General features: G+C 45.6%; 2 protein-coding genes across 9 annotated transcripts in view; one reads left to right on the plus strand and one right to left on the minus strand.

The window, feature by feature from the left end:
- Positions 1-399: 399 nt before the first annotated feature.
- Positions 400-25,773, minus strand: part of NMNAT1 (nicotinamide nucleotide adenylyltransferase 1) — a 229,078-nt gene continuing 203,704 nt past the window's right edge. For 7 of the 8 annotated variants that reach the window (XM_078642274.1, XM_078642273.1, XM_078642277.1 and 4 more), the window contains one exon: positions 400-1,935. In XM_078642274.1, coding sequence (XP_078498400.1) covers positions 1,538-1,935 — 398 coding nt within the window. In that variant the 3' untranslated portion in view covers positions 400-1,537. The remainder of the gene's footprint in view (positions 1,936-25,773) is intronic. The other variant, XM_078642278.1, reaches the window with a different exon arrangement.
- LOC144754468 (uncharacterized) overlaps positions 8,027-25,773 on the plus strand; it is a 129,173-nt gene continuing 111,426 nt past the window's right edge. The window contains exon 1 of the mRNA XM_078642284.1: positions 8,027-8,189. The gene's annotated coding sequence lies outside the window, so the exon portion shown is untranslated. The remainder of the gene's footprint in view (positions 8,190-25,773) is intronic.

Here is a 25,773-nt window from a genome sequence, read left to right on the forward strand (position 1 = left end):
CCTAGAAAATAAAAAAATATTCTACACGCTCTCCTCTTACATGGATACTCAGCAGGATGGTCACATACATTCTCTCACTTTGAATCTCAGAAAGAAAAGTGAACGCTTAGCTCTCTTGGAGGAGAGAGCTTGACATTGGACCTCAGGCTTAAAATTCCCAGCTAATGTGACAATATGAGACGAAGATTTAAAGACCTGTTTACAAAAAGCGAGTTTGTGGAAGACTACAGTAAACAAGATTTGGACAACGGGAGGGGCAAACTCAAGCTGGACAGCCTATGGTCTTTTTGAATGTCCCCAAAATTCCTGTAGCGACTCCAACCTAAAAAGCAACATGTGAAAGCCATGGGAGTGACATAACAATACTGAAGTTTAGAAGGAGCCTCCAGCAGTCAGAAACAGTGCCAATAAAAAATACTTTATTTCTGATAAACGAAAATCATAACAGGCAACAGACATCAAAACCAGCAGGTTATTCAAAAGACCAGTTCCTTGGAATGCTGAGGTTCTGCAGTCACAAATGGGGTTGGGCTCATTGGCAGTACCTCCTCCATTATGTGCCTCTAGGTTAAGTAGTTGCTGGTGAAAAGCTAGCCTAAAATGGAGAGGGTCCAGTTTTATTCTCTATGGCTACCAACCAATAGGAGCCGGAGCTAGAAGTGCTGTGGTTGCTGCAACATCTCAGTTCTCAGAGTACTTTTGAGGCTGTCACCTGTGTTAGTTTACAGCTTACTCAAATGATTTCTGAAACCTCAAAATAAAATGGTTACATCCCCCATACTGAAGCCTGCCTGCAAGAGGTGACTACGGTTGCATATGATTTACCATAAACATTTGAAAGCGCACACACCGTATTGTATAGAAAAGAATCAAATAACTTTCTCTAGTACTTTGAAGTAAGTTGTGTAGAAGATTTCAGGGCAAGGTGTTTGTACATCTGCTTCTGAACTAATTGCAAATTTGGTCAGGGGACCACAAACAGGGTGGCCTGCTTACCATAATCTAAAAATATTCCTTAGTGTGTGAGGCTGCACAAACACTATCCATCCAACAAATATCCGTACACTGCACAAGCCATCATATTGCAATCTTACATTATGTATATCAAATTTTAACAATCAATTCCAAATGTATGAGTAACATGACACCACTCAAGTTGCTTTTGGGCTCTTATTGGACAGCTTCGGTGGTATAGTGCAGGAAGCTGAGACAGGGATTTCATAAGACATAGTCTTTAAGCCAGAAACCTTTCAGATACATACAAAGTGCATCTTTTCAATAAAAGTGATTATGTCGAGTAGCCGTTTGTTTAAGTGCTCGTAATAGGTATACCCATGTCTGTCCTGGTTTGAATGTGTTCTCAAACGAGGGTCACTCACTTCTATTGCTGACCCTCAGTCCAGAAAGTACCTCTATAGACAGACTGATGTTTGCTTTAACAACATTAAAAAACCAGATTCTATTTGGGTTTTGAAAACTGCCAGAGCTCTGGCTGTCAAGGGTGTTAAGTACAAGTGCTGCTATGCTGAGTGGGCTCTTATTGGGGCCCTGTAGAGTATTTCTGGATCGGGGCAAGGATGACCCCGGTATTTCTGTCCTCACTCTCGGGGTTATAGAGCTGGTGCTTCCTGATGTACTCCAACACAGAGTCAGGCACCAGGTAGCGCACACTCTCTCCTCTCCTTAATGCTCGGCGGATCTTGGTGGCCGAGATATCATTGGTGATCCACTCAGTGACAAGATGGATGTTGTCTCGGTACATCCACAGGATGTCGGACTCATAGATGAACTTGTCAGCATCTGCCCCCATCCGGCTTATGCACACCAGGCCATAGTCTGATACAATCTCTGTAATGTCCTCCACCTTCCAGAGGTTTGGGGTCCGAAAGGACTCCAGCAAATCCGCTCCACAAAGCAGCTTAAGTTTAGGAGTCCCTGGAAAAGAGGTTAACAATGTTAGAGTCATGAGATTTATTGCTCAGGCACCTTCAGCTCCAATAGAACATAATTCATCTTGATAAAGAAGAAAACATTTACAAGGAATCTTTATTCAAGTCATAAATACCAAATAGTCCTATCAAAACACAGTATCCCTTAGCCCCTTTTATAAAACATATTTAAAACATTTCTTCTAAAAAGCCATTTAAAAGAAATGAAAAATAACTTTTTGTAGTCTCTCTTCAGAGAACATTAGCAGGATGTTTTTTTATAAATGCATAAATGCCAATTTCATCTTAAAGAAAATCACTATTATAAAAGCAAGTGACCAGGGGTACCTTTCAACAACATTTTGTAAACAAAAATAACAGAAAACATGGTCGAAAAGCCAGACAGTCTCCAGAAAGTAAAAACTCAATACTCCTCTAAGGAAAGCGACACCAGCAATATCTCCTCATGCCCTTGAGTGTCGCTTACCTCAGTTCATTTTTTAGGCAGCCTATGGATATTTTGTAGCAAACCATAACTCTTCAGGTTCTAACTTTCAACAAAAACATGTATAGAAATTCCTCCAATTTTTACTCGCTAATCATTTCCCCCCGTTTGACATTGCTTTAAAGAACAAGTTACTTACCTTTGTTAACTCATTATCTGGTAAAGACTATGTAGCTGCTGATTCCTTATCTTTAAACATCCCAGGCGTCACGCTGGAAACTTTTGCTAAGAAATATCCCTTACGCGCATCGTTGGGTGGCTCCATTAGTTTCCCCGTGAAATAGTCTGCATCATTAGCATCATTTATGATGTTGCAGTACCTATATAGGTATATATGCAGTACCTTTATTAGCACATATACTTTTTTTGAGCACTGCAACTTTTTTCCACAGCTCTTACAATAACTACTCTCTAGCTTCTCATCACTGGTGGATCCGACTCTAGGGTTTGCTCACGATATTGAGAGTTAGTGCCTTAGTGGATACCAGTTCACACTTTCAAATCCCAGATGAGGTTCCGCCAATGGGTGGGCTGATGGGTTTTCTTACTTCTTACTCTAAAGTCTGTACTTACACATTTCATAAGAAGGCAGGCCCTTTCTAGCCTATTTAGACCAGTAGCACCCCCTTTTTGTGTTTGTAGTACCTATATAGGCGCCAACCAGGCGCGGGATGTCAGTACTTTTCGTTTTTTCCCCCGCCAGAAGCGCAGAGCAACAAAGTAACTGACATAGTTGTGTGCAAAACTAGGGCCCTGAGAAGGGGAGTGAACCCTAGCCCTACAACATTAGTCCGCAAAGCGGGGAGGCATGGTTGGGGCTGTAAGCAATCTTAAGCTAGATAAGAGTCTCTACCAGATAATGCGTTACCAAAGGTAAGTAACTTGCTCATCTTATAGGGACTTCTATCTGCAGATTCCTTACCTTTGAATTAGATACCCAACCCATATCATCCTGGCGGTGGGCTGCGGACCAATATCCTATAATAGGAAGTCCTGCAGGACTTAGCGGGCAAAATACCAGTCCCTGTGGACCGGACTGTCCAGGCAGTAATGTTTGGCAAACGTGTGCAAGGATAGCCATGTTGTTGCCTGACACATCTCTAGAACTGGGACACCCAGACCCAAGGCCCTAGTCGCAGCCTTTTCCCTGATGGAATGGCCCTTAATCCCTTAGGGGGCTGCTTCTTCACCAGGGCATAGCAGATCTTAATGCTGAGAATGACCTAGCGAGAGATGGTTCTTTTCTGCACTGCCCTTCCCTTCTTTGCTCCCACATACCCTAGAAAGAGTTGATCGTCCACCCAGAACTCATTTGTACAGTCAAGGTAGAATGACAACGCTCTTTTTGGGTCCCGTCGATGGAGACGCTCCTCTTCTTTAGAGGGATGTGGGAGAGCAAAGAGGGTGGGCATTGTGATGGAGTGACCCAGATGGATTGGGGTTACAACTTTTGGCAAAAAGGAAGCCTGGGTGCAAAGCACAACTTTGTCCGGAAAATACATCAGATAGCGAGGCAAGCAAAAGAATGCCTGCAACTCACTCACCCTTCGGGCAGATGTATCACCACTAAGGCGGCTGCTTTGATGGTCAACAGCCGGAGGTCTGCAGCGAAAGAAGATCCACCCGAAGGGGCAGCCTGATCAGAGGATCGATACTCATTTTTATAAGCTCTGTATACCAGACTCTCCTCGCCCAGTCTGGAGCCAAAAGAACGACTTGGGCCCGATCGCTCCTGATCTTCTTCAGAACCCTAGGCTGGAGTAGTATGGGCGGAAAGGTGTACAGTAGGCTTGTGCTCCACTTGCAACAAAAGGCGTCACTGAGCGATAGCCACCTTGGAAATTTCAGTGCGCAGTATTGCCGACACTGCGTGTTCTCTTCAGAGGTGAAAAATTCTAACCAAGGTTCTCCCTACTGCTGAAAGAGACCATGCGCCACCTCCGACTGGAAACGCCATTCGTGATCCGCTAGGCATCGACAGCGAGGTTCATCCGCCCTGGCATTCAGAGAACCTGCCAGGTGTTGAACCACCAAGGTTATGCCCTGCTGTTCCAGCCATGTCTAGAGATGCGGGGCCTCTCGACAAAGGGTCCATGACCCCACCCCGCCCTACTTTTTTGCAGTACCACATGGTGATGATGGTGTTGTCCATGAACACCTGCACTAACTTCCCCTTGACAGAGGAAAGAAATGCTTTCAATGCCACCCAAATCACTCAGAGCTCCAACAAATGTATGTGGAGCCCCGACTCCGCCGGTAAATCAGTGTCCCCTGATCTCCACATCTCCCAGGTGGTCGCCCCTTCCCAGAAGTGATGCATCTGCCACTACTGTGAGATCTGGTTGAGGAAGGGAAAGGGGTCTGCCGTTGACCCAATCGCCGTTAGTCAACCACCACTGCCCATCTTTCGCAATCCCTTTTGTGATCTGACCCACATCGGTGAGATTTCCCGGATGCTGTGCCCCACTGCAGAGCCCGCATAGGCCACCTAGCACACTTCACTAACAGGATGCAGGAGACCATGAGGCCCAACAGCCTCAGTCAGTCTAAACAAAATCCAGGATAGAGGCAGCAATATCGGTATCAAAGCCTGAATATCCTGGACTTGCTGCTCGGGAGGATAGTTCCTAGGGCAGCCCCTGGCCTCAAAGATAGGACGCTCCAGCCCCATACAAAAATCTAGTCTCTTCTTCCACACCACAACCGGAGGAGCCCGTGGATCTTTCCAGGCTCGAGCCACATATCTCTTGGCAATGGTAAGGCCCAACAACAACATATGCCTTTTATATAAATTACCTCCCACCCCTTCCAATACATGCAGGAGGCCTAATTATGGAGTACGAGGAAGGTCCCAACCCAACACCTCAGACAAACAGTCCCATACCACTTTCCAGAACCTGACCAAAGCACTGCAGTTCCATACCGTGTGAAGTAAGGTGCCCACCTCTTGGCCGCATCTCAGACAGTCTGGAGACTCAATCAGACCAGCCCGCCACAGTCTCTCTCTAGTGTAATAGGCTCTATGTAGGTATTTGAATTGGATGAGTCTTAGGCGCATTGCAATAGCAGCATCTCTTGGGGCTTCATGGGCTTCCCGCCAATCTTCCTCTTCCAGCACTCCAACATCCCTTTCCCAGGATTCCCGCAATTTGTGAAGAGAGGAGGAACAGTGTGTAACCAGGGTCTAGTATATGCGGGATATTTTTTTTTCTTCCAGATCGCCCATAAAAACCGTTGCTTCTAGCGGGCTAAATTCAGGTAAGGAGTTCAATCCCTCCAAACTAGGCGCAATGGCGTGGCGGAATTGCAAATATTTAAAGAACTGGGTTCGAGGCATGCTATACTCCTCGCTAAGCTCCTGAAACGATATAAGGGCCGTGCCAGTCATAACATTTCCCAACGTTGAAATTCCTATACAATCCCAGCCTCGGAAGCCCTGCAAGGACGCCAGTGCTGGCAGACAACCATTATGCCATAAGGGGGTCTCCTCAGTTAGCGTACCCCACCATCCCATGCGACGTAGCGCCTGCCTCCAGATCTGGAAGACTACCTGGGTAGCCTTTGGCAATCTCTTCCTTAACCTTGTTGAGTATAAAATTGTGTGCAGAGTATCGGATCCCATAAGGTATCTCTCAAGAGGATACGCCGGGTCCCCCCTATCTCCATACCACCATTCGTTTAAGATCAGGAGATGAGACGCCCGAAAGTACGACAGAATATCGGACGTTGCCAACCCTCCGCAATATGTGGATAAAAAGCAGGTGTGCAGCGCTACCCGCACGGCACCCCCCGCCCAAAGGAATTGTCCCAGCACCAAATTAACTTGCCGAAACCACTGCGGTGAAATCGGGTAAGGGTGGTTCTGCAATTGGTATAGCAGACGTGGGAGGGCAACCAACTTGAAAATAGCCGACCAGCCATAGATAGTGAGGGGCATACGGGACCACGTCTTTATCTCTGTCCGAACCCGGTCCCAGACCGGCACTATGTTGCGCTCCCAGGAGACCGTGGATGAGTCCGTTAAAAACACTCCCAAATACTCAAGGCCCCCAGTCGCCACCTGCAACGCAGACACCCATGATCCGAGTCCTGTGCGGTCTCCCAGCACCCATAGAGTAGATTTACGCAGGTTCGGGTAAAGCCCCGACGTTTCGCCAAATATTTGCATTATCTCCAATACCCTCGGCCCGACCTATTCAGATTAGTAAGCAAAAACAGGACATCATCTGCGTAAAGCGCAATTCTATCCGACGGTCCTGTCTCCCATTCAAAGCCTCGCAAATGTGCGTCTATGTGCACCCACGCCGCCAGCGGCTCCATGGCAAGGGCAAACAAATACGGCGAGAGGGGGCACCCCTGTCGAGTACCTCGGCCGATGGGCAATGCAGTAGATGTGGCCCCTGCCACCCACACTGAGGCAGTCAGGTCTGTATAATAGTTTTAGGTACGACATAAAGCGGGCCCAAAGTTAAGACGAGGGAGGAGTGCAAACAGGGAGACCCAACTCAACGAGTCAAAAGCCCTGTCTATATCCGCCAACAGGAGCGCCTCCTGGAGCAATTTTAAAGGATCTTTTGTCAGCAGCTCCTGATTTGGCAGAGTGGGAGGAGAAAAATAAAGGAAAGGTAGAGACTAGCCCTCCTGAATGATCTGCAAGACCCACTTGTCCGACGTTATGGACCTCCAGTGGGGAGATGAAGATAGATTCTCCTGCCAACTGAAGTGGCCTTGCAGAGTTAGACTAGGAGTGATTGGAGGCAGCGACTGTCGAGGGCAGGGTGGCCAATGACTTGTGGCTTCCATTCCTAAAGCATCGGTGCTCTTTAACCTCCTTCGTCGACGGACAACAATCGAGCTGAAGACTAAGTCTGCTTGGACTTCTTCTTGTTTCTCTTATCAGAGTGTCCCAACGACCTCAAGTAGGACGAAGAGGACATTGGGCTCCAGGAGCAGTCCCACGACCACCTCTTCATCAATCCGGACCGGGACCTCCTCGGAGTCGCACTTGACGGTGTCGGCTGTTGGGCCGCAAGGAGCTTCAAAGCACGCTCCCTCAAGGTTTAGGGAGCCATGGCCAGACAGTCCGAGCACGACTTAGGATCATAGTCATGCTCGAGACACCATAGGCAGACAAGGTAGGGATAGTGAGACAGTGCGAGGCAGGCCCCGCACGGCTTAAACCCGGTATTCCTCTAAAACATCCCTCACAAGATAAAAAAAATACAGAAGTAGACAAAATGTTGAGAAAAAACCTGTCAAAAAGAAACAGGGGTAGCCGTTCCTGGAACTGCGCTTAACTGGTGCGGAAAGAAAAGAACTGACTGCGCACCTGGGTGGCACCTATATAGTTACTGCGACGTTATAACCTACGCTAACGACACCGACATCACACGGAGCATAATGGAGCCACCCGACGGTGCGCCCAAGAGGTATTGCTCGGCAAAAGTGTCTGGATCCAGCCTGATGCATGGGAAATTCATAGGTAAGGAATCTGCAGCAAGAAGTCTATCAGATACTTTGCATCATCCACCAACGTCCACCAAAAAGCAAAGGTCTGCTAAGTTTAGCGGTGATTCGTCAAGGAGGAGCCAAGAACAAAGGGTAGAGCCCACAACATGTTTTCTCCAATGCATTTTGAATTAACTTTATTTTTTCACTTTTCAGACAGATGTAGCGCCAAAACGGCTGGATGGATTTGAATGAATCTGGAAGGATTACACATTACGGTATGCAGATCATCCTTTTGGGTACTTCAGGTAACTAGTTACTTTTACTTTGAGGTATTTTAACTTGGTAATATCTGTAGTTGTAGTATTCTCGTGAACTTTCTGTATTTCTCAGAAGTACTGCAGTACAAAGTGATGACAAGTCAAGTCATTATGTGACTGGCTAATGACTGTCTTTACAAACGTTAAAGCCAGCCATGTTGTTTTTAGGTACACTTTGTCCGTGTTCTGCTTTTTGCCCTTAGATGTAGGTAAGAACTAGGTTTGACATTTTTCCCCTACATATTAACACTTGTTGAAATGGTAATGGGTAAGGATAAAATGTTTATATATATTAAAACAAAAAAAAATACTGGAGGTACTGCCTATAGTGGTACTAAAATAAATGACAAAAGTTCAACAATTAAAAATACACTGTCGTACCCTATATTTTACAAATAAAGGGTACAACAGTGTATTTTCCATTTTTAACATATTTAAAACCTTCGGTAAAGATTCTACGAAGTAAGGCGGCAATACCTACAAACTGCTGTGCTACTTAAAAATATATATTTTTAATGAGCAGTTCTCTAAACTAATATAAAAAATCTAGAATATAAATACATTTCTCTACCTATTAACACTAATAAAGTGGTAATTTTTAGAGAACAATAAAACCTACTACTTACCTAGATCTAACACCCAAACCCAGAACATAGACAAAATGTGCTGAAAACAAAATGGCTGCCTTTTACCTTTGATAAGCACAATCACATACTGTTGTATCATGCTCATGTATAGCAGTATACTGCGAATATACCACTGCACAATACATAACTATTTTAAAAATAATACTGCGAATATACCACTGCACAATATATAACTATTTTAAAAATAATAACTAACTACTCACGCTATTTACACAAATACCAAAATTTACCATTTACACTAAATATATTTTACTGCCACGTTAAATTTACATCCATTAACACACTTTCAAGCTATGCCTGTTTCGATTTCCACACTCCAATATATGCCATGCCACTATTCCACTCTATGCCACCTCAGTGTACACCACTCCACAAAACTCTATTCCTGTGTATGCCACTGCACTTTATGCCAATCCACTCTACGACAATCAACTTTACTCTATTAAAATGTACATCACTCCATTCTACAGCAATACACTATGCCAATCCACTCTATCGTACTACTCTCTACGCTACCACTCTACTCTACTATATGCCACTTCACTACATTGTACACCAGTAACACTTTACGTCCTTCCACTCTATACCACTCCAGTATACGCTACTCCACTTTATGCCACTACATTGTATGCCATTCCACTGTACACAACTCCACAGTACGCTATTACACTGCACGCCACTCCACTCCACTCTACCCCACTCCGCTATGCCCAGCTCCAATGCATCTCATCTTACCAGCATTTTTCAATCCCAATCCTATGGATCCTAACAGTTATCGCCCAATTTCTCGACCACGGTTTCTGGCTCAGATCGTGGAAAAGGCCATGAATCAGCAACTTGCCTCCTTCATACAGAGAAACCATCTCCTGGATTCCACTCGGTTTGGATTCAGGAATGCCCATCGCACCGAAACTGCCTTGATTGTGGCGGCAGAGAAAATGAGGGCAGCTCTTAACAGAAGCAGAGCAGTCCTTATGTTGCTGGATCTATCTGCATCATTCAATACAGTCAATCACTATCTGTTGCTTGACCGTTTCCATAACATCTGAATCAAATGGGCTGGGTTGGTCCTCTTAAGATCTTTCCTTTCTGGGCAAGAACAATCTGTGGCAATAAAAAAGTTTGTTTCAGAACCCTTCTTATTGCCCTGCGGGGTCCCTTAGGGGGGTCCTCCCTGAGCCCTGCCATAGTTTAACGTTTATATCACATCCCTAGCCATTCTGATTAGATCATTTGAATTCCGTGTATCATTAACAAAGACTGTATGCCACTCCAATCTACTCTACCCCAATTAAGTGTACGCCATTCCACTGTATGCCACTCCACTCTACACTCCACTATTCCAGTGTACAGCACTACACTGCACCTCACTCCACTGTAAGTCAGTCCACTTTATGCCACTGCACTGTACACCACTCAACTGTATGCGACTGCACTGTATGCCACTCAACTGTACGTCAATGCACTGTATGCTACAACACTGCACATCACTCCACTCTACACTATTCCACTGTATATCACTCCAGTATACATCACTCCACTCTAAATTACGCTATTCCACTGTCCCTCACTCCACTCTATGCTATTCCACTGTATGCCACTGCTCTCTACTCTAACACACTCCAGTGCACGCTACTGCGCTATACACTATTCCACTGTATGCTGCTCAACTGTATGACTTTTCAGTCTACGCTACTACACTGTATGCCACCCCAGTGTATGCTACTCCACTCTACGCTATTCCACTGTACCTCACTCCCCATACACCAGTCAACTCTGAAGACTCCTGTACACCACTACACTATATGCCAATCTACACTACACTATTCCACTGTACGGCACTTCACTATATGCCACTCTAATATATGATACACCACTGCATTCTCCCCACTCCAAGCTAGTTCCCTCTATGCTATTCCACTGTACGCCATTGCAATCTACGCCACTTCACTGTATGCCACTCCACTGTACCCTATTCCACTCTACGCCACTCCACTAAGCTATTGTACTGTATGCCGCTACACTGTACCTCACTCTACTATACGCTGCTCCACTCTTCGCCATTGCACTCTACGCTACTCCGCTGTATTCTACCACACTACACTCTACGTCACTTCACTGTAAGCTATTCTAAAATTCTTCTGTATGCCACTCCCCTGTCCGCTTCACCATTCCACTGTACCGCACTGCACAACACTCCTGTCATGTGTCTCAGTTAGGCCCGGTAAGAAACACTGCCTTTTTTCGAATACACAGGTTTCTTAAGTTGCCTTCTCTTTCACACAATTACTTTTGACACACATTTGCTTGTGTGTCAGTGCAAGGTTAGTTTCTTTGCAAGTACTTTACTTACAAAATCACTTCACAAAAACACTATCACGATACCTTGAACATTTTGTATAAGGCCCCGACATACATTGTGCAAATGTTGTTTATTTCATTCATAAGGAGACTTTGCTATCAAAGAGACAATACAGAATGTCAGCTCAGCTGGGGCATCAACACAGAAGCATGAATGCCATTGTTATAAATACACACACAGTTCCGCACTTGGAAGTGGAGAACTGGACTGTCACTTGCAAAGTCGTTACTATGGTAGCTTTTCAGCTTATCTGGTTCCTGTTTATCCCTCTACGAGGAGGAATGTCCAACCTGTGACCAAGACGGGGACCTACATACTTTCCCTTCAGTTAAAGGGGAGGTAGGTCATCCTGTAGGGGATTCTTGGCAGAACACACACACACTAGACAACAGGTTAGGGAGTGCATAGTAGGAGTACACTATACTCAGTACTTATATGCCAACATATATACAGCGTTTTAGAACAGTGGAATTGTTCATTCTCTAAACCATCCTTATACTTCTAATTACTTTTATCTCCTTCTGTCTATTGATCCTTGCAGTTTATATTCAAGAATCATGATGGTTCAATAAATATTGAAAAACGCCCATTCGTCTCTTTCGTTATCCTCTCTGAGAGTATATGAGTAATTGAGCGAAAAGGTGCTGGGAGGGATCTGGGTTGTCATGTTCTGAAGTTGCCTGAACCATTTGCTGCCCTTCTAGGTTGGGGAGGGGGGGCTTATTGTGGCACTTTGAGCTAGCTGGTCTCTAAGACAACATATCCTGAGAGGGTGCATGGAATCAATCGGTCACCAATCCCAACGTTTGTTGTCCAACAAACACACAGTTCCTAATGGAAAAGTGGAGACCGTACGTCACACCACTCCACTCCACTCCACATCAATCCACTGTACGCTATTCCATTTTACCGAATTCCACCCTACTCCACGACACTATAGTGTAGTGTAGTAACGAAGTCTGTAGCCAAGGTGTAGTTTCAGGTAGATTTATTAAATTGCAATAACAAGTTGTGAAGATCCTATAAACATCCCCACCAGGAGAAGCCTCCCTGCTGCTCAGCCAATCTTCAACTGTCAACACTCACACCAGGTACCCAAGCATTCCACTCATGTCCATCACACCAACATTCCACACAGAACACTCACACTGGCTGAAAGATACCACATGTACTTTAAGACAGTAGACTTTACACCACTCTCTCCTCCACTGTACTGTAACACTCCACTCGACTATAAACGCCAAGATTTCAAATGAGTTTTTATTAAAAATAAAAAACTCAGAAATTTAATTATAAAAACAAAGATTAAACCTTTGTTATAGTTGGGAAAACCTTTCTTATTCTTTCTATCACACCAAACTGAAAATACACAAATATTAAAAATGCTTCAGTTATACATAACAGTTATACCACCTTTACATTTATATGACTTTATTTATTATTTAGCTACAAAGAATAGTTATAGTACACAAAAATTGTAATTGCCACATTTATACCTTGAATAATTGAAAGCCACACTATATTAACTATAACTCGCCACTGTACCATGCACTGTTTTCTCACAAACTATATGATTTGCGATGTCATAGGCATTATTGTAGATAATATTTTAGATGGTATAACTGATATAATATAGAAGCGTATAAGTAGTGCATGGAGAAGGCCTGAATTTTAATTATTATAGTGTGGCTATGGAGTTGAATACACTGTGTATGGAGCTGAGCGAGTTATAATAATTTGAAGGAGTTCCATAAATTATAAATTAAAGGAATAAGTATACGTTTAGAAATTCACTTTTTTGTGTACTTTATTCTTTGTAGCTTAATAATGACGTTATATAAATGTAAAGGTGGTACATTAATTATAACTAATGTACAACTATAACTGAAGAATATCTAATGTTTGTGAATTTTAATTTTGGTTTGTATGCAAATAATAAATAAAGCTTTCCCAACTATAAAAGGTTTAACCTTTATTTTGTGTGTATATATATATATATATATATATATATATATATATATATATATATATATGAATATGAGAAAGGACAAAGCCCACAGCTACGGTGTCCTTTTAAACTGACATTTTTATTGGTCAATAGGGAGTGGCAGCGTGAAGCAACCCTTTAACCTTACACGTTTTGGCGCATTACGCCTTGATCACAGGTGAGTCGATTCTCTTAATTACAGTCCCAGTGGTCACATGGTCCTTCCTTTAGACCAAATGGGGAGGGATCACTTGTCCTGCGTGAACCAGGGTATGCAGGAGATCGTTCAACGGTGTCTCCAAATAAAAACCCTCATGCACGCGTTGGGTAGTGTGGTAAGCGGTATATCTTGGTTCTCCGCTCTTCAAACACGTGTGTGCATAATCATCGGGTTAGTTTCGGTATGCAGCCTCCACCAGGAGGATCTTACCCTTGGTAAAAACAGTAGTGACCCAGTGATGTGGAGAGAGTGTAGAACAATTAAAAATCCCCCGGAAACCCAGTAGTAGGAATTTTATTAAGTCTGGGTTCGGGTGGATCCCATTAGGGGAATGCTCAAGTGGCGTGCGCTCTATTGAAAGGATTAGGTTTTCAGGACGCACTAGCATTCAAGAAGATTTAACATCTCCACATCACTGGGTCACTACTGTTTTTACCAAGGGTAAGATCCTCCTGGTGGAGGCTGCATACCGAAACTAACCCGATGATTATGCACACACGTGTTTGAAGAGCGGAGAACCAAGATATACCGCTTACCACACTACCCAACACGTGCATGAGGGTTTTTATTTGGAGACACCGTTGAACGATCTCCTGCATACCCTGGTTCACGCAGGACAAGTGATCCCTCCCCATTTGATTTTTTGCATTTACCTAAGGAAATTGAGGGATCAGCGTTTTCCTTCTCCCCCTTCCATTTGATTAGTATACCTTCCTTTAGACCACCATACCCAGAATGCATCAATATTCAAATGAGTGTCCTGGCATTACGTTTTCTCAATGTTGCTGAATAGCATTATGTACTTGCCAGTGTCAGTGTTCACCATGTTCCAGGGAAATAAAAGTGAATCGCACATGGCACTTGGCTGCCGCTCGCTGAGAATATTTGTTTAAAAGGGGAATCACCGAGTCTGCCAGAAAGAGGGGACCCCTCCATCTCCCCTTCTCTCTCCCAACTCCAAATAATCACGGAAGTCCACTGATTGGTGTGGTCTCGAGCGTGCCATGCCCCCTCCATAAATCCACAACAAAGTACTCCATTTTACCGGGGGCCTCCGGCTCTGCAGGGCAGGCTCTCACACAGCAATGGAGAATCATGTCAATTACAACAGCGAGAAAAGACAGAGCCCACAGCTATGGTGTCCTTTTAAACTGACATTTTTATTGGTCATTAGGGAGTGGCAGCGTGAAGCAACTTTTAACCTTACGAGTTTCGGCGCATTGCGCCTTGATCACAGGTGAGTTGATTCTCTTAATTACAGTCCCAGTGGTCACATGGTCCTTCCTTTAGACCACCATACCCAGAATGCATAAATATTCAAACGAGTGTCCTGGCAACCCCCGACACAGTGTTTCGCTCCAATCAGAGCTCTTCAGAGAGATATAGTTTTGTCCAGACACAAGGGAGCACCCAGTATTAAGTCAAAACAAAACCCTTTCAGGCATAGAGTGACGCATAAATTATGCAAAAAAGAAGGAGAACTCTGGGTAGTTCTCAAGTTTAGGTGGAAAGCAGCCCCTGTTAGAGCACTCTCAACACCAGTGACACTCTAGATCTGCTCACCTCAAATGTATGTTTTTCTATCAAAGTTTTTAAGCATAGGATTAGCACAGTGCTATCCACGCCGAGATAGAAAATGACAAATTCTTTTGCAATTTATACAGCAAAGTCTTTAAGCATAGGACTAGTACAGTGCTGTCCTTGCCGAGCTGTAAAATTACAAAAGCCATTCATCACTCCAGGCACAATATTACAGCTTTGAATTAGTGAAATACCAACTAAAGCCAACCTGAAATGAGTAAAAGCAACCCCTGACACAGTGTTTCGCTCTAATTAGAGCTCTTCAGAGAGGTATAGCTTTGTCCAGACACAAGGGAGCACCCAGTATTAAGTCAAAACTTTGTTGTGGAGATATATATATATATATATATACTGACGAAGCTAGTAGAGCGAAACGCGTCTGTCTGGGCGAGGGGGGTTTGCAATAAATAATTTTGGAAATTGGATACCAGCGTGCTGACCATTTTTGCGACCTGAACAAGTTGCATTGTGTTGTAATATATATATATATATATATATATATATATTATATATATATATATATATACACAGAATAGCTCCGCAGCACCTCCGGCAAGCAATGCAGCAACACCAGCGAGAGAGGAGACGGACCACAGGATCAGGTGCAAAAGATTTATTAAGCACAGAGAAACACATATATACACCCACATCTGCTATATAAAATGCTGCTTCTCTGATTACTTTTATTTGTTTATTTTACTATCTAAACTTTAATTTTCCAATACAGTTTTGCTGAAATATGAATAAAATACGTATATTTCTAATGTATATTATTTTTAATGTATTGTATATTTTAAACATACCCAGCCTTTGCCCTCTAATTCCCTTGGTGTAACTAGATATCTCACATATATATTTTGCAAAAACGAAGTACATTTAATTATTTTAGAATACTTATGTGTACACAACTGTGAAGTACTGACTTTGATATAAATGATGCAAAACTTATCTGTGATTTAATAACTCCTAATATACTCTCTGCGATGTAATGAATCTTGATGTAGTACTGAGGAGAAGCTTTGTCAGTGGGTTTAAAAGGAAGTACCCCTATGATTTCAATGGGCCACATTTAGTTCCCAATGAGGCGAAGGCTTCCTAAACACAATCTGGATTGCTTGTAGAAAATCCTTAGTCATCAGAACCTTGAAGACAGAAGTGCGGGGGACACTTTCTGTACCCCTTAATGGCAATAAGATTTACCTTAATTGGTGAAAATGACCACGATCATGCCATGCTGAGCATTTATGGGAAAACTGCTCCCTCCTGCCACTTTGTAGGGTTATAATTATTTGCATACACCAGACGCAAAATCTTTGACTTGAAGAAAAAAGATGCTGTGGTTGATGGACACATGACCTCTTTCAGAATGTTAGTGCAACCTTATGGCGATTCGGATGCCCTTAATGGAAGAAATAAAAAGCCTAACGAGTATGTTTGAGTGTAAGATCCAGCCACGAAATTTACTAAGGGCACATGCAGGAAATCAGACAACCACCACTGGTAGTACCAGTCAGGAGTGATAAGTATTATGTTGGTATATTTTTTTTTTTTTTTTTTTTTTTTTTGTAAGACCTTTATTCACAAATAGCAAGTGACACAGCATGAGCCTACAACCCGGAGGCCGGCCCGCCATTCCATATTATTTGTTCAAAACGTATATGTACAGTGTTTTTTACACGTATGTTCGTCGTAGGCCTCATAGCACGCTGTCAGTCTGAGTCTTACATTTTACATGTTATAAACAGTAAAGGAACAACATTCCCCAACTTAAGACCTAACTGTATCCACATGCACACCCTATACAGTGAGTGAGATCGTGTCTCGGTGTCCCTAGTGTAGCCCACGGTCGTCTCCAACTCTCATTCCAGACAGCACTCACTCCAGCACCCTCAGTGTATCCGCTAGTCTTCCCCGGTGTCCTGCAATGAATTCAGATAGTCTGTCAAGAATCCCCACATGTCCTTGGGTTTCGAGTTCTCTGGTAAGTCCTCTTCGTATGTTTGGAGTCTGTCTCGACATGTGGACATATCATGCAGCCATACTTTCGTGGTTGGTACCTTGCGGCTGTGCCAACATTGCGCCACCTGTCTTTTGGCTAATAACAAGGCGACGGCACAAAACTTCTTTTTCAGCGCCCTGAATTGCGGTATAATCCCTAGTAGGCAGATCTGCGGAGTGCATTTCACCTCATCCCCCAACATGATCGTGAGTGCGGCAGTAACCTCCGTCCAGTAATCAGCCACTTTCGCACACTGCCATGCCAGATGTACAAAATCCGCACCCTCTCCATTACAGCGCTTACATCTGTCTCCCTCTCGTAGCCCAAATTTATGCATTTTCACAGGAGTGTAGTAAGCCTGGTGCAGGAACTTGAAATGAATAATTCGCAGATTCCCATTTGGTGTCAGTATCTGTGTTAGTGCGCATGCGCTACACCATTCTGTGTCTGACAATGGATTATCCAAAAGCACATCCCATCGTGCCTTAGCCTTATGTGTGTGTCCTGCTATTTCGGTTTGTGCAGCAGTGTACAGTCGGGACACCAGGTGAGAGAGGTCTGCCGTAGTGATCAGCATTTGCAAAGGTGTTAGGGCGTCAGGTTCCGCTGGGAATGAAGGGTAGTGTTCCCGTAATGCCCTCATCAGTCTGTAGTATGTGAATCTAAACATGGGAGTCTGATTTTGAATGTAAGCCAAGTCGGAAATGCTCAAAAATTTGCCTTCTTGAAACACATCAGACATTTTGTTGATCCCAACTTTGTGCAGTAGAGATATCCCCACTTTTTCGTTAGTGACCGACAAAGCTTGATGGTTCCGTAGGGGCATGTCCGGAGCATATAATGGGGTTTTGTGAGCCAATTGCCCCAGTTTGTGCCAGGCTTTGATTGTTGTGTCTACCGTGTTGATGTCTTTCGTGTGAAGCGGCGGTCGCTTATGCGACAATATCTCAGATAGGGGGACAGGATGAGCATCTCCCTCCTCAATTGCCACGTGTGTGATAAAGGGGACCTCGTGGAACCAATAGGCTGCGTACTGTGCCTGAGCACAGAGGTAGTATAGTAGAAAATCAGGCACCCCGAATCCGCCCTGTGCAATCGGGAGCGTTAGTGTCTGTAGATCAATCCGAGCTTGTTTACCTGCCCATATCAGGGTTAGAACCAGGGATTTTATGCGACGGAAGATCTCTGGTGGAGGCGTAATAGGTATGTTGTTAAAAAGGTACAATAGCTTAGGCAGTATGTTCATTTTTACGATCGCTATGCGATCAGCAATAGATAATGGTAAGTGAATCCATCTATGGACCTTTTCTTCAAGTTTGGAGAGGGCCACACCATAATTCGCGCGCAGTACTTCTTCAGGGTCCCTGTGAAACATTACTCCTAGGTAGCGGATCGGGTCTTGTTGCCATTCTAGTGGGTAGTCCACTTCAAAAGAAACAGTGGCGTCAGTGAGAGGGATGAGCGAGGATTTGGACCAATTAATAGTTAATCCCGAGTGTCCCCCAAATCGGATATACTCCCGAAGCAGCGGGTTTAGATGCACCCTCGGATCCCGTACGTACAGCAGCATATCGTCTGCGTAGAGCGATATATGTAGCGGCCTGGAAACAAATTGCAATGCTGATTCCTTGTAATTTTGACGCACTATGCACGCTAGTGGTTCTAGCGCCAAAGCGAAGAGTAGAGGTGACAGGGGGCAGCCCTGCCTCGTACCTCGCCCAATATCGAAAGGGGCTGATACATAGCCATTGACGCGGACCCTCGCACTCGGTGCAGTGTACAGTAAGGTGATCCACTGGACAAATCTTTTAGGGAAACCCATCCTGTTGAGGACAAACAACATATAACTCCATTCAATGGAATCGAACGCTTTTGCAGCGTCGAGTAGTACAGCCGCCGCCCTAACCGAGGGCTTCAGGTAATGCGCTAGTGCAAACAGGGATCTGGTATTGTGTGAGGTGGATCTAGTTGGAACGAATCCCGCTTGGTCCGGCAGCACTAGACGTGTCATCAGAGGGGTTAATCTAACGGCTAGCAATTTCGCTAGAATTTTCGAGTCCACGTTTATGAGGGATAGGGGTCTGTAGGAGTCGCAGTTCTCAGGATCCTTGGAAGGTTTGAGAAGTGCTATTATCATCGCCTCCCGCAGTGTTGGAGGAAGCGATCCGTTATCAAAGGAAGCACCATACATAGCTACTAAGTGTGGGGCAAGGATGTCAATAAATTTTTTATAGAATTCGGATGTGTACCCGTCGGGGCCCGGTGCCTTACTGTTGGGGAGCGAGGCGATTACCTCAGTGACTTCCTCTACTGTGATTGGCTGAGCCAGATATTCCCTGTGGGCATCCGACAGCCAGCCAATTGCCACATCATGTAAATACGCGCATGTTTCATCTTCCGTAGCCACGGGTTGTGATTGGTATAGCGCACTGTAGGAATCCACAAAGCACTGCACTATATCTGTGGGTTGCGTACGGAGCACGCCATCCCCGGATTTGATACGGAGTATAGCCGATTGCCCTCGCCCCTCACAGATTTTACGCGCGAGCACCCTACCTGGTCTACCCCCTTCGCCAAAAGCCCTGGCCGTGTGTTTGCGATCTAGGTAATTCAGTTCCGACGTCAGGAAGTCAGCATGTTCGGAGTGTAGTTCGCGCAATTTGGGTAATATTAATACGTCCCGTGTTTGTTCGTACCGCAGTTCCAAATCCCTCATTTGGGTTTCACAGCGGCGAATTTGGCCTCTGATGTCTTTAAGTATACCTATGGTGGTGCTAATGCAGACGCCTCTCAAAGTAGCCTTAAAGGCCTCCCATAGTAGACATGGGTCATCAGTAGTCTGTGCATTATCAGCAAAATAGTCTTTGATTGCCGTAGTCACTGCAGTAGTATATATAGGGTCTGTGAGGGCCTGGGAGTTGAAACGCCATTGAAAGGGGGGGGGTGTGTAATGAGGGATCTCCAGCTGCAGCAGTACCGGGTTATGATCTGATAACGTGCGCGGAAGTACCTGCACCTTTCTCGCCCACAGAGCAACGTCGTTAGACCCCAACCAATAGTCTAGTCTGGACCAGCTATTGTGTGATGTTGTGATGTGTGTAGCGCCTGGGTCGTTCGTGTGGTGCAATCTCCAGATATCTGCTAGCGCCAAGTCCTCTATCATGTGACCCACCATCTGTCTCGACTGTTTGTGGTGTTCTACAGATTGTGAAGAGCGGTCTAGACCGTCCTGCAGTGTCACATTCCAGTCTCCCCCGCATAGTATGTGCGTGCTCGCATGTGTCTGTAAGTGGCCCCAAACTTCACGGTAGAACTCCGGTGCATCTATATTTGGTCCGTATACATTAAGGAGAGTTATGTGTTGGCCCCTCAGTGTACCCGTCACCAGCACATACCTACCAGTGGGGTCCTGTAGTACGTGCTTCTCCTCAAAGGCGATCCCTTTCTTGAGCAATATTATCACCCCCCTTGAATAAGATGAGTATGAGGCTCTATAGGAGGAACCCGCCCATCTCGACCCCAATGTGGCGTGAGTGTTCGGCGCTAGATGTGACTCTTGCAGAAAAGCAATATCTATATTCCATCTAGTGAGGCTGGCGAATACCTGTCTAATTTTCTGAGGGCGCGAGAGACCCCGTACATTCCAAGTAAGAACGTTTAAACCGTGTCTGCCTGTGTTACTAGAACCTGTGTCTCTCAAATGATATAATACCACTCATACTTGTATTCTCCAAGAACCCCCCCGGAGCTCGACCCCATTCATCAAAGTCATCGTAGGTTACATTCATCACATCTTTCAGTGTATACCCAAATAGCATGTACATTTGTGATACTATCGGTCTTTCCAAACAGTCAAAAACCCCCCCATCCCGCAACCCACCCACTCCAGCATACCCAACCTGCCGAAGCCATATCCCTTCAGAGCACATTCCCTTCAACCAATTAAACAACAACTTGGTGCTCAAAGCAAAACTCATGTCGGGTATTACCCTCATGGAGGACCGCCAGAGGCACAACTTTCACCCGGTGTACAGGTGCGGGCGATACTATTATGAATCGGGATAGTCGCAGTGTGTGTGTCCATTAACCCTTGACCCTCCGACCCTACCGCATCCCTCCTTCAGTCGCAGGCAGTGAAGCAGTCATACAGGAGATAAAGCCATTCTTGGCGATGAGTATGTACCCATGGATGGGATGTGACCTAGGAATGCTACAGTGATACGTCCCCCACACATCTCCACTGTCCGACTATATAGAGTACGATAATCAGCAACGTACAGACGCATTGCATTTCCATTTGTCCATGCCCTGTAAGGTGAGATGTTACTTAACGTTATAAGGTTTATCACCACCCAAGATGTGCCAACTATCCAGAGGCGAAGCGTGGTAACAAGGCCCAGCCACGGGTAGCAGTTATTGTTCAGTGTAGGGGTGTAGTCCAGACCTCGACAACCCCGCCCCCCCCCCCTCCTGACCGATGTCCAGTGGCAAATGGCAACGCATACCCCTCACCTCTGATGGGTTTGTAACCAGTCGCTTCTCGCAGTCCAGTAGGAGTACTCAGCGGCCATCCGATTAGATGCACTCGTCGCCGTATTTCGATGCAGTCATCACGCCGTATCAATCCGAGTCTCTATTCTGATCGCTTTGGGATGCCGACCTCGCCTCACGCTGTGCTGTTTTGACAAAGTCAAGGGCCGCTTTGGGCGTTGCCAGTATAACCGCCCGTTCCTTCCATACAACTCGAAGGCGGGCAGGGTATAACATAGAGTATACGATATTCAACTCTCTCAGCTTCGCCTTTACTGTCGCGTATTCTTTACGTGCTTGTTGAACAGCAACTGTGTGGTCGGGGTAGAACTCCAGAGTGTTGCCTTGGTGGGTGATTCTGCCCTTCTCCCTTGCAAGCCGGAGGATCGTGTCCCTGTCTCGATAATTGAGGATGCGCGCCACAATTGGCCTGGGTGTAGCCCCGGGTGGTGGTTTGGGGCCTAGCGATCTGTGGGCTCTTTCCACAATGAAGATCTGTGACAGGGCTTCCGTCCCAAAGATATCCTTGCACAGCCCCTCTACGTAGTGTTCCATACGGCCTGTGTTGGTCGATTCCGGCAGGCCCGCGATTCGCACGTTGTTTCGCCTGGAGCGCGCTTCCAAATCCTCCTCCTTCGCTCTTATCACCTGTAGAATCCGTTCCATTCCGGTGCATTTCGTGGTGGACGTTCGTGCCTCATCCTCTACAGCCGATATTCTTGTTTCAGCCTCATCCAGTCGTTCACCATGTTTTTCTTGTCGAGCCGCCATGCCATCCATCCTGCACGTCAAATTGTCCAATTTACCATTGATATCCTGAAGATTTGATTGGATTGCCAAAAGAATCTTCTCCATGTTAGTGGTTGGCGGCGATTCTGAAGATCCCCCGGGTTCTGCCAAATCATCTGCAGGTTTCGACGCTCTCCTGTTGTCGAAAGTAAGTTTCTGCTGCTGCTTGTCCGGCTTCCCCATGATAGTGGCCGGTGACTGTACTTTCTTCCGTGCGGGTCCAGACGCCCTCGTGACTCTGACCGTTGTCGCCGTGGTTCCCTGATAGTGAGAGCCCGCTGCTGCAAATGGGGACCGCTCCGCGTCTGTTCTGGGCACCACCCGTCGATTCTGCGCCAGGACGTGAATATGGTGTATTGCGTGTGGTCAACAGCAGGACAGGAGCAGCCCAATGTCGACCGAGTAGCGCTGGTCCGATTAGTGGGGTGCTCCGCCTCGCCACCAGCCCCTCAAATCACCTGCCAGCGCCCAACGCAGAGGGAATCTACTTCCAAGCTGTGTGTGCGTGTGGGAGCAGGGTGCTAGCGCGATGTCATTTCCAGACTCAACAACCACATGCTGGGGCGCCCGTTAGTCCTCCACTGAACGTCGCAGGTCCGGCAGCGCACGGAGCACACCCGTAGCCCGCTAGCTTCATTACAAAGAGCCCGCCATTTCTTCAAGGGGCGCCGCCATCTTGTCAGGCATCTGGCCGGGAATAAGCTCTACACTGCCGGCGCTTTCAGTGACAGCGGCAACTTAGAGCAACACCGCTGAGTTGGGCAGTACTCGCTCACCTCCGGCTGTGAATTACGGGCTATTCTGGCAGTCAGACGCGATCCCCGCGCTGTAGTCACAGGCGATGTCTGTTGCTGGCGGCCATCTTGTCAGGCAGTCCCGCTCCTCCGCGATGTAAAACGGAATATTCCTTCACTGCGGGAGCGGACACCGCAGCAATTCGGGTCCGTTTGCGCTCCCTACCTTCCCATTCATTTTGGTAGTCTCGTTGCGAGGGATGGTGGGTTTTTAGCGGCAATGGAGCACATTGCGAGTGATCGCCCGGCGGAGCTGCGTGTCAGGCAGCCATTCCGCTGTGCGCCCCCTAGCGCCTCCTGTTGGTATATTTTTAACTCACCAGGAGGACCAAGAAAATCAGAGGAATCAGTAGAAAAGTGTGAGGAAATTTCCTTGACAAGTTGACCACAAGAGTAGTTCCCTTCTTCCTTGTTGGTATTATCTAGAGCGGTCTGCTGAAATTACTAACAAGTTTACTTCAGGAAAAGTCCAATTTTCAGAAGATATTATAGAGTAAATCCTCATTTACGACCGGTTTGTTTTTGAAAAATTTGCTGAGGGAATCTGGTTCCACATTTTCTATACCTGGAAGATGTGCTGCAGTGATCTGCAGATTTGGGGCTATTAGCCACTCCCAGATTCATTATGTCTTGAGATCTCTTGTGCCACCCTGCTTCCTGCTTCCTCAGTTTTACACTGTTGTGCCATCAGTCAGGCCAAGCAATGACTGTTCTGAAGAAGAAGAAAAAACTCACTACAAAGTAGATTCCCACTCATGCTCTTATGACCTGTAGTAGAATCTCATACATTTTCACTCCTTTCATTAAAAGACTCAGGGGATCCCACCAAAGCTGGTACCGAGGGAGAATGGAGAGGGGAAGACAGGAACATCAAAACACTCCAGTGGTATCACAGTTTACCCTGCCCCAGGGGGAAAAGCCTAAAACTTTCACCTGGCAAAACAACATCTGCCTACAAACTTTCAATTGTGCCAACCCTGATCCTTCGTCTTGCTCGGACTTCTTCTTGCGGTCCAAAGATTCCTGGACAGCCTATGGATGAGTAAATACATAAACTTTTTGCCATCAGCGGATGCATACCGTTCTAGTTCCAGCAGTTCATTCATTCTTTATGTCCTGGAGTTTTTCTTTTTTCTTCTGTCGGACATAGATATTTTGCACTCTCTAAATAGCAAACCTCTCTTTTACGAAGCTGTCTATTTATCAGCTTTGTGTTCCATGGGGGCATTCAATAAGCCTTGTCCCAACTATTACTGTTCCTTTATTGGACACACGTAGGCAGATGCAGCACTTTGCGTACCTTCAACACAATCTAATACTCCAGATTTAACACCTATCCGCAGCGCTTTGGTGTCACACAACTTAAGGACTGGCGGTACTCCTAAGATCATCATCTTCTTTACGCAGGCTGGCTGTCAGTTAACTTAACCTCTTGTTCCCAGTGCAGTACGGTGGAAACTGCACAGTGTTTAAGTTTCCTGTGCTGCTGTAGCTTCTCTTTACAGTTTTCAACTCAGTTATGCAATTTAGTCAACTTCTTCAACTAACTCCTCCCAACTCAACTCTCCAAGTTTACTTTCAAATTCCCAGACACTCTTCAATGAACAAGACCTTATGGTCCATGCTCTAAGCGCTGGCTCTGAAACCACAGAGTCAAAGATTAAAGAATCCCCTTCGAACAGACTGTTCAATCGGAGATCTTCAGATTCATCGGTTTCACAGCGATTCTGGGGAGAGCTCAGGCTTATTGAGAGGAAGAATTCTTTGATCTGATGGATTCCCTTCCCTTCGGTCTCTTTAGGGGGACATGACGCCAGCTGGATTCCAATCCAGTGCAGACAGCAGTGAAGAAGCATCACTGGATGCGTCAGATCAGGGAACTGGCTATTAGGTCAATGTAGCTTTAAAGTATCTGTAATTTTGCTATCATGCAGTATATCATGTGCTACCTAGCCCAGACTCTGATTCATGCTTGCACGCTCAACAGATTTCATAGTGAGCACTGCTGACACACCAGTTCTCCGGAAAGGAGGCATGGCCTTCCTGGACCCGATTCACCACAGACCACTGTGACCCCGAAACACTCTTCTAGATCTTGCCCCTGGTAAGATGATGGGCGCACATTAACAGATGCATTGGCACCTATGGGAGATGGGGTCACCATGATGTATTACACTGTGGTGGTATCGTGAAAGAAGCGACGAAACGGGAGAAGGCACGCTACCTCCTGTTTTGTGCGTTTAGTGGAATCGGAAGGACATCAAGACGGGACTTTCTTGCACTTCTCAAGGTTGTTCACTCTCATTAAAGAAATTGCTTCCCACTGTGTGCCCTTGCCGTTATTCCCCGACCTTCATGTGGGAACTGAGCCAGAGATTTTCGGAATCCATCTGCCCAAGATCCCAACAACTTCGTCCTAACTTGTGACTTTTTTTTTTCTTTTCCAAACACCTTTATTGCACCATTAAGTTACACAGCGGAACGCCTACAACCCAACGGGCTGGCCGCTATGACAGTTTGTTACACATATTGCAGCATTACAAAGTTTCTAGTAGAGTATCCGATATTATAGTTAGTAATTTAGCTGCTGTGATGAAGAGGTGCAGCACATGTATAAGTGTTTCAGACATCAGTGGTTTTTGATTTTCCATTTTTAAAACAAC

Source organism: Lissotriton helveticus, chromosome 5_1, assembly GCF_964261635.1.
Source record: "Lissotriton helveticus chromosome 5_1, aLisHel1.1, whole genome shotgun sequence".
In the NCBI taxonomy this organism is placed as follows: Eukaryota; Metazoa; Chordata; class Amphibia; order Caudata; family Salamandridae; genus Lissotriton; species Lissotriton helveticus.